This window comes from Brassica napus, chromosome C4 (assembly GCF_020379485.1).
Source record: "Brassica napus cultivar Da-Ae chromosome C4, Da-Ae, whole genome shotgun sequence".
Taxonomy (NCBI): Eukaryota; Viridiplantae; Streptophyta; class Magnoliopsida; order Brassicales; family Brassicaceae; genus Brassica; species Brassica napus.
In genome coordinates this window covers 25915620-25925578 of record NC_063447.1, presented here as the reverse complement: position 1 = coordinate 25925578, position 9959 = coordinate 25915620, and the positions used below count along the sequence as shown (strand labels likewise).

Below are 9959 nucleotides of genomic sequence, written 5' to 3'. Positions count from 1 at the left end.
AAGCCTTCGTAGACAGGAGGGACTTCACCCGCTTCAAAATCCGAAACCCTATCGAAAGGACCAGGAATCTGAATGATGATGTCATCAGAAAGATGGAATTTCCTTCTCCAATTCGCGACCTCCTCTACTCCTATCACCGATAAAGGACCTATGGGCAAAAGCCTATCTCCTCCCACAGATGGCGGATCATCTCCAAAGGTAGCACCCCTAAGGTTCTCTATTTCAGCGGTCAGGTCCAAAGAAGACTCTGAGGAATCCATAGACTCGCGAGCCTCGTTTCCAACCCTATGTCTTGAGCGAACCCTAGTGCCTATCGAAGAGGAGCTGAGGGAAAGACCCTTTTCATTTTTCATCCTAGCAGGTTAGAAATAAAAAGACAGGAAGAAAGAGAGTATTACCAGAGAAAATGAAGATCTAAGCCGGAGTAATGAAGATCACGAAAGATTTCGGTGAAAAAGAAAAGGGAACCCAAGAGGCTAGGCGGCAAAAACGGAGAAGTAAAATCGAAAACCCTAAGAATCGACTTACATGCGTCAAAAAATAAAAACAGAACCCCGCGGGAAAGCGAGTTTCGAGGTAGTAGGGGGTCGTTTCCTCTTCCTACCCAGTCTCAGGGACCCGAGGAACTAATGGAACTCTGAGGACCACGCTACCAGCATTACTTCTCCGGCCCAAGGGATTCCAGCGCATATCGAAGACTTCGGTTCTCTCTAACAAGAACTCTCTCCAGCCTCGTCATCTCCAGAAAATTCAAAACGCTACTATAAGGCTCTGGCCAAATAAGGAGGAACCAATCCTTACCTGGGTTAAGAATGAGCTCCGTTTTGAGTGGAACCCAGGACAGCGAGACCGATGGAGCATAGTCCTGCCTAAAGGGGAGCCTGCTGAGAATGAGCAACCCCGGTTGACTTGAGTGCACAGGTTATTCCCCGAGTTCGATGACGAAATCGAGCAATAAGGGGCAAACTGTTAGGGAAAAATACCCCGGTATCATTTCCTCCAGCCTCCAGGCAGGACCCAGGCCCCCGGGTCCCCGATAAAGGAATGCTCCAGGTCTCCGCTGAAAGGAACCCTGGGACCAGTCCCAGAGACTGACCTCCCTTCCAAGAAATGGAAGATTTCCGATAAGGAGAACCTTCCATATTTCCGAATATGGAAGAGTTCAACCTAAATCAAACCGACTTCAAGGCGACTATATAAGGGCTCCTAAGTCCCAAAAGCAAGGGATCGACTTCTCCAAGGCTTAGAGATTACGGTTAGACAGCTAGAATTAGGGTTCTTACCTAATACTTTGTAACCTTGTTTACTCTCGCTCGTTCTACCTAATAAAACGTTTCTTTAAGCTTATCTTCTTATTACTCTACCCAAATCCTCACGAAACATATAAATACTTAAAATACATACGATTCTCTAGCTTATCCATTGTTCTGTGGTACTCTAAAAGAGCCTACACAAAAATCCCCTAACACTTGCTAACTAATATCCTACAAGATTTTCAATTTGTTCATCATCTGTGTCAATAGCTGACTCAGCTGTTTTGTCAAGCTCCACCTAAAGTCTCAACTTTCGGTCTTAACGCAGATCCTAATGTTTCTTCCAGCACAGTCTGATTTCTTAGCTCCTCTAAGTCATCTGCTTTTACCTCGTAAACATTCAAATCCTTGTAGACCTTATCTTCTGTAAATACCACATTCCTGCTTATAACACACTTCTTCTTTCAAGAAGCCAAACTTTGTATCCTTTCACACCTGATGGAAATCAATGATCCAAATCTTCTTAGGTGCAGATAACTGGGCTTCTTGCCCAACCGAAGGTCATCCGGAATATTCCCATCTATTGCAAAAGATGGACTCATGTATGTCACATACGCTGACGTAGACACCGCTTCAGCTCAGAATTGTTCATCTAGACCTAACTCAACCAGAAAGCATCTCACCTTCTCCATCAGAGTCCTGTCATATATTCAGCTACGCTGTAGTGTATATGCATAAGTCCTATGTCTCTTGATTCCATGGTGTTTGCAGAAGTTTTCAAACTCTGAGTAACATGATTCCAGTCCATTTTCTGTTTTGAGACAACTCACCTTTTTCTTGACTTGATTCTCCACCAACTTCTTCCATTCACAGAATTTGCTAAAGGCTTCTCCTTTAGCAGCTAAGAAATATACCCAGACCTTTCTTGTGTAATCACTGTAATAGACAGGAAATTTTGCTTTCTTGACATACTTAGCGTCGCATTTGGAGATCCCCATAAATCAGCATGTATATACCTGAGAGCTTCACCGTATCATGTCTCCCGATATGGAAGCTTAATCTCTTGTGCTTCCCCATCAGACAGCTCTCACGGAATTCCAAAACTACAATCCTCCTCTTATTGATCACCCCCTTTCGGGCCAGAATCTGTAGATTCTTCATACTCATGTGCCCAAGACGTCTATGCCACAAGACTGTCTCATCCTTAGATAGTTTCTTCATGGCACTACAGTATACTTCACCTGACACAGTTTCACCATCTAACAGGTTCAACGACCCAGTTCCAAGAAGAGGTAGTTTACCATGCTTATAAAACCTAGTCTTCCCATGTCCACCACTATGCTCAAAGCCTAAAATATCCAAAGTTCCATTAAATATCAAGTTCCTTCTTAGTTCTGGAATATACCTGACATTCGTGAGTGTCTTAACAGAGCCTCCATAAGCTTTGATGTTGATTGTACCAATCCCTAGCACTCCAACCGCGCAATAATTACCGAAAATAACTTGTCCCGAGGTCATCTCTTGAAGCATGTGAAACCAATCCCTCCTACATGTCATGTGGTAGGAACATCCAGAATCAATCACCCACTTATCATGATGACACATATCTGATACCAATAGTCCATCATTATTTGAATCAGGATCTATCACAACGGCTACCTCAGCTTTGTCTTCTCATCTGCCATACTTATTCTTGTATGCATAACACTCCCTTTTGGTGTGCCTCTAGTTCTTGCAGAACTAGAAAATTATCCTAGACCCTGAGATTGATCTAAACTTGTCCTTATCATTCTTGCAGAACTAGAAAATTATCCTAGACCCTGAGATCGATCTAGACTTGTCCTTATCATTCTTCATATCCTGATCTTTAGAACTTGCTGCATTTGTCACCTCCTCCAACGACAATGTATATTTGCCGTACTTAAGTGTTTCCTTGAGAGAGTTAAAAAGTGAAGGAAACGAAGTCAGGAGCAGAATCGCTTGTACCTCCTTTGACACAGGTACATTCATCCTTGACAGGTAAGAGACTATCTTCAAGAAGTCATCGTTATTCTCATCCATACTTCGAGTATCAACCATCTTGAAGGTATATAATTTGTGCTGTAAGTGAACGGTAGAGTCTTTGAAAGATATAACCTCTCCAGTGTAGATCATGTAGAAGCAGCTGACGTACACAACTCAATCTTCCGTAACACATGATCTCCAACATTGAGAATGATCAGAGTCATCACCTTTTCTGATCTTTCAAGCCTTTGAGCTTCCTCTTTCACCAAACCCTCCCTGTAAACATCTTCATCCTTCTGAATCGCTGATGCATAAGGTGACGTAGACTCTTCTAATATATCCTTTCAACCAAGGACAGACAGATGCGCTAGCATCCTCTTCTTCCACAATGAGAAGTCTCCTTTCCCATCAAACTGCTCCACCTCAATTATTGCATTCGCCATTGAGATCAACACCAACCAAGGCTCTGATACCATTTTGTTGAAATAACAACCACACAGTGGCAAAATAGTTTGACCTAGAACCAGAATCAAACACACAAACTCGCTGACACACTCTTTGACAAACTCGCCGAAGTAAGTTAAGTATGAGTTTTCCAAATAATTGAGATTAGAAGAAGAACTTGGAAAATATAGAAGATTGACATTAGAAATTGTTTATCCAGAGTTCACCTAAAATGGCTACGTCTCTGGGGCTTGGAAAGATGCAATCTACTATAATCTTAAGAACAAAGATATATAACCTCTCTCTCTCTCTCTCTCTCTCTCTCTCTCTCTCTCTCTCTCTCTCTCTCTCTCTCTCTCTCTCTCTCTCTCTCTCTCAAGCTTATAAATCAACTTGCTTGGTCAAGAGATAAGAAAACACCTGACCTCCTCTTATATAGTAAAAGTCTATTACATTAACCTATTTGGATTAGGCATTCACCCCTTTCCATAAACATATTAGGAATATTTCCAAAAAATACTTGCAACTTCCATAACTCCATGTGGTTATATTTCCAGGATCCTATCAGCTTCCATAACCCATAAAAGTGATATTTCATTCTCTGTATATGACAACCTTGTCTTGGTTTAAGTGATGTGACCTTTTTTTATTTACATCACCAAATCTTGACGAATTCATTGACGTAGTCCTTGAAGAAACCCGACATATATCTCTCTTTTGGCTGGAAATGCAACTTGTAATTGAATGATATAATCTGGAAATCAACTTGTAAGTGAAGTATATATCCACACTAGCCTTTTCCCAAACATCATTCGAAGAAACAATCAAACTATTCACACATGAAACCTTTTTTTTTAACATTGGTTCATTATGCTATTACAAACTATGAGAAACATTACATAAACATTACTACAGCCAACAGTTATATCTGACTTATAACGATTCTCGTCTGACTGCATCACCCTGAGTTACCCTATGAGATCAGTTCCTGATGGTACGCCTTGCGTTATACCGAAGATCTCTTATACTTTTTTTCAATATTCTGCATAATTTGCCGTCTTCTCCGAGAATTGAAACTAAGAGTTCCTAGTGTATAAGCATTAATGAACTCTCAGTTAAACCACTGGACCAAAGGGGCTTCCACAACACACATAAAGATTTAGAGCTCTAAATTTGGAAACCACCTAAGAGCTAAATCATTTGTTCTCGGGATGCAATTTCATTATCATATTTCTACATTTCTTTTTTTTTTTTTTTTCATATTTCTACATTTCTATGTTGCTAACTCGGAAAATGGATTCAGAATTACAGCTTTTATGTTGTTTTATAAGTTGGATACAAATCAGGTTGAGATCACTATTAAAGCTTAGAATCAGAATGTACATTTCGTATATTGCCTCTAAATTAAGGCATCAGATATCTTGGCAAGCCTTATGATCTATGAAACACAATATTTGGTGAAGGGCGATCATCAACTCACGCACCAATAACTTAAGTCCAAGTTTCAAGTTATTCATAAATAAAAGCTAAATACTTGACAATCCTTTTTATCTAGGAAACACGATTTCTGGTGCAGCTAGCCTTTCTGAAAACATCTCATTGGTACACACTTGAAATTTTGGGGGCTGTAAGCTGTTTAGTAAATGTTTTAATAATTTTTTTTTTTTTTTTGCAAATTTGGAGTCCTATGTCAATGTAGAGTTGATTACATTAAGAGACACTTTTTTACTTTCTATTACATATAGAGACACTTCTTACATGTGGCACACTTTGTTGTGGGCCAGCAACAGATTGTGGACAATTTTGCCCTTAATGGAAATGACACTTGTGGATGGGTGATTTGTGGACGAGTGATGCGTGGTTGGGTGATTTGTTAACGGGTGATGTGTGGATGAGTGATGTTAATGTGTTTATAATAGATAACGTGGACAAACTTTCTGTTTTGATTCCATAAAACTATACAACAATACGTGGACATGGACTCATGTTACTAAAATTATACCATAAAACATGGACAAGGACTCTATTATCTTCAATACAAACAGTTGGCTTCTTCAGCTCAATTGATAAATTATCTGCAATTAAACTTCAATCAAAATGAAAAAGAGATGATATTGTGAGTATGCGCGGAGAGAAAAATCGAAGAAGCGTTTACCTTTTGTCAGAGAGTAATAGATCTTGCATGTCATAGATTTCTGATCTAAGGAATTTGCGCTTTGTCATGATGTGGATGGATGTAATTTTGATTATAGTTGAATTTAGATTACAAGATGATGAATGGAATCGAAGGAATATTGTTCATTTCCACAACTAGTTTATAATTCTGTTAAGATGTTCATGTCCACAACTAATTTATAATTCTGTTATCCACGCTTTGGTGTCTACGTCCACATTTTGTTTACACATTAATATATATAATATATATATGAACATGGATCTTAAAAGATAGATAATTTTATATATAGTTTATTATGACAATTATTTTTGTTTAATATATTTTAGAACTTGAGATAAAAGTAAATAAATACATAAAGTATAATCAGAAAAATAATAAAATGAAATAAGAAGAGGAGAGAGATTCTCTTTATTTTAGGGTTATAAGAGTATTTTTGACAAAAGAAAGTGTGTCTCAAGTGATAAGTGTCTTGTAGTGTAATTTGAATGTGAGAAAGTGTCTCTAGATGTAAAAAATTCGTCAATGTAATTGTTTTCAAAAAATTTGTAAGTTATAGGAGAATGTTTCATGATGCTTTGTCCAAGACCGTCTTTGTTGAAGGGAGTTCAGTTCCAAGCAACCCTTTGGACATGATATCTTTGATTAATTTACACCTTAGAATAGTCCTCTCCTCCAAACTGTAATCAAGTACTGAAGGATTCGAGACTACAACCTTTACTGTGCAATTAATATCATTCACCAGAAACTCAATCTTCTTCATCACCATCTACAGCGATTTTTGTAGTAAAACCAAGTGATTAGAGACCGTAAAGTTATTACCTTTGCGAACATTAGCAGCAGCACTTGCAGAGGAGAAGGAATTGGAAAACGCATATACAGTTTGAAACTCTAAAGTTAAGTCATTTCTGCAGTTCCAGAGACATTTTTCCATGGAGTATCAAAGAGAACATAAGAAAACGAATCAGGCAGATTTCGATGATCAATCTCAAAACTTCTTCAAATCAACACATCGAGTATAACTCACATAAATCAAATTCAACAAAAATTGCCAAGAAAACAACAATATTTGAGAGGGTGTAAACCCTAAATAAGTGTATTGGGCTTTTCATGAACCTTATGTGGGCCTTAGATAAGTTTAATATGAGTTTGTTGGATTAAGGATCGTTGGAGAATGTGACATTGGAACCTTGGCATTACATTTTGGAAATACATGCACTAAAATGAAATGCAAAACAAAGAAAAATTGCGAGTCTTTGGTCTTCAAATTTATTGAACCAATTTCTTCCGATGTGATTGTGAGCAGCTCTTCATCATATTGCAAAACTCTTGATAGTTGATACTTCCATCCTTGTGAAAACAAACATAAATCAAAACACTAAGCAAATTATTAAATTAATCAAACTATGTTGCTATTTACTACTTTAATGACAATATACAACTTACATTATCCGCATCAACATCAGAGATAATCTCCTTGATCATGGCATCATCTCCCATATTATATTCCTTCATAGCCATTTCTAATTCTTGTCTTGTAATAAATCTATCAGCATACATTTAGCTGGTTATTGATCGAGTTTAGTTCTAGAATATATGTGGTCCATATCGGGCTTTCAAACGTACCCACTATTATCTTTATCGAAGTGTTGAAAAGCTTTAAACAGATCCTCCTCTCTTTCAACTCTGTACCAGTTCATTGTAGCTGAGATGAACTCAATGTAATCAATCGTACCATTCCCATCGACATCAGCCTAAAACAAATACATTAACCAAATTAGTCAATACTGGTTTAGTTCAAGGAAAATTGGAGAATGTCATGCCTTACATCTTCCAAAATCTGCTTAACTTCGGTTTCAGTTAACCTCGAACCCAGTTTTTCTAGTCCGTTTTTCAATTCATCGTACGTGATTGTACCGCTCTTATCGGTGTCCATGTTTGCAAACATCGTCTTGAGACCCTTTAGTTCCTCTTCTTTGAGATTTTGCGCGATAAACTGAAACCAAACTATACCAATGAATCAAACCGATCTAATATTCACCACTAAACCAAACCTCGAGAATACTTACTTTCAATGCAAGCTTCTTAAGCTTGTTCATAGCTCGAAGTTGCTTCATCCGCGACAAAACGGCACTATCAATCGGTTTATCGGAAGCTACTCCACCTTCTCGTATCCAAGGATGTTCTAGATAAAAAAAAAATAAGAATTGGTTCAGTTTCCTCAATTCCAAACATCAAACAGAAACAAACAGAGTATACTAGTAACCTTACCTAGGACTTGAGCAGCAGTATACCGACTCTTGGGATCACTCTTTAACATGTTCATCACCAAATCTTTAGCACCCTCAGAGATTGACGGCCACGGTTTTGACTCAAAATCAATCTCTCCTCTCAAGATCTCCTCAAATATCCCCTTATCAGTCTCTACAGAGAAAAAAACAACAGTAAACAGAAGAAATAAGAAAACAAAACCAAGTGATCCGGTTAAAGAGTACCGGCCCAAAATGGAGGAGTTCCACAGAGAAGTATGTAGAGAATAACTCCAGCGCTCCAAATATCTATTTCTTTGCCATAGTTTCTCTTCAGAACCTCTGGTGCAACATAATATGCACTTCCTACAATGTCTTTGTACACTTTCCCTAGGAAAGATAAAGATAGTATAACAATTCTTGGGTTGCAAGAAAGTATAAAGATAGTTTCTTGCTTTGCAAGAAATAATTAGTTTTATCCATTTATGATTAGACCATTGCTGATGTTGGTTATGCATACCTTCTTCGATGAACACCGAAACACCAAAATCGGTAGCCTTAAGCATTGCAGAAGCTTCATCTTTACCAGATAACAAGAAGTTTTCGGGTTTAAGATCGCGATGAATCACACCCATGAAATGGCAAATATCTACAACTTTAACCACACATCTGATGATCTCTGCGGCTGCTTTCTCTGAGTAATGTCCTCTTTTACTAATCTTGTCAAAGAGCTCACCGCCTTCACAAAGCTCCATAACAAGATGCACACTTTGTCTGTCTTCATAAGCTCCTTTGATCTCCACAATATTTGGTTGCCCTGATAAATACTGCATTATCTGTATCTCCCTTCTTACATCTTCTCTGTCCTGTAATATAATTTCCCTAAAAGAATTACTCAAATTAACTAGATTTTGGGTGTTTATTAGGTTCTTACCTGAGTTCTGATGAGTTTTCTCTTTAAGATGGATTTACAAGCGAAGTTCTTGCCTGATGAGATCTCTGTACATATATACGTTATACCGAATTGGCCACGACCCAATTCGCGACCAAGACTGTACGTCTCCTTAACGTCTTCAAATGGTTTTCCTAAGATCGGTTCTGGTTGGTGCATTAGCTTTTGTTGTTCTTGAGGCTGAGGAATCGAGACTGGAAGTGGGAGTTTATGAGGCTGCACCACGATCTGGATATTGGCTCTAGGAGCAGTTTGTCTTTGACGAAGGGGTTGTTTTTGAGTTGCTTCTCCGCTCTGGAACTCGGTGTTTTCTTGGCCATTGCTGACTGGTATTGGTTTCTTGAGCTTCTTCTTAAAATTGATGCAGAGACATGCCATTCTTTTGGTGTATTGAAGAAAGCGCTTTTAGGACAAAGACTTGAGAAAACTTGATGTGTTTAAGGTACGTTTCCAATTCATAACGACACCTAAGCACGTTAGTGAATTTGTTTAAGTCTTGCATATTTTATTTTCTATAGTTTTTAGCCCTGTTCGGGAAAGCGCTAGGCGCTAGTCGGGCGGTCGGGTTGGGCCTAGCGCCTAAAGAGAAAATCGGGGATTAATCAGAAATCATGCGGGGCGGAATTTTTAGATGGCTATGTTATAAAACATGTTAATCTTTAATTGTACATAACATTAATACATTTCCATGTTTAAGATTGTATAAAATACACAAATAGAATATATAAACTTAATATAATGTAATTTTCATCAAAATTATAAATATAAATGATATTTATAAAATTTTAGATCAAATAAACAAATAAAAATATTATTAAAAAAAAATAGATTAGGCGGCCGCCTAGGCGGCTAGGCGGTCATTTAGGCGGCTAGGCGGTCATTTA

At 38.1% G+C, this 9959-nt stretch overlaps 1 protein-coding gene across 1 annotated transcript; it reads right to left on the bottom strand.

Moving 5' to 3' along the window:
• Positions 1–4985: 4985 nt before the first annotated feature.
• On the bottom strand, positions 4986–9715 carry LOC106429550 (calcium-dependent protein kinase 19). Its single transcript, XM_013870298.3, has 9 exons — positions 9058–9715; positions 8644–8989; positions 8370–8513; positions 8146–8298; positions 7944–8059; positions 7703–7870; positions 7501–7628; positions 7321–7420; positions 4986–7224 (listed from the first exon to the last, which is right to left on the bottom strand). The coding sequence occupies exons 1-9, from the start codon at positions 9451–9453 to the stop codon at positions 7144–7146; spliced, it is 1632 nt and encodes a 543-aa protein (XP_013725752.2). The 5' UTR covers positions 9454–9715; the 3' UTR covers positions 4986–7143.
• Between the last annotated feature and the right edge of the window lie 244 nt (positions 9716–9959).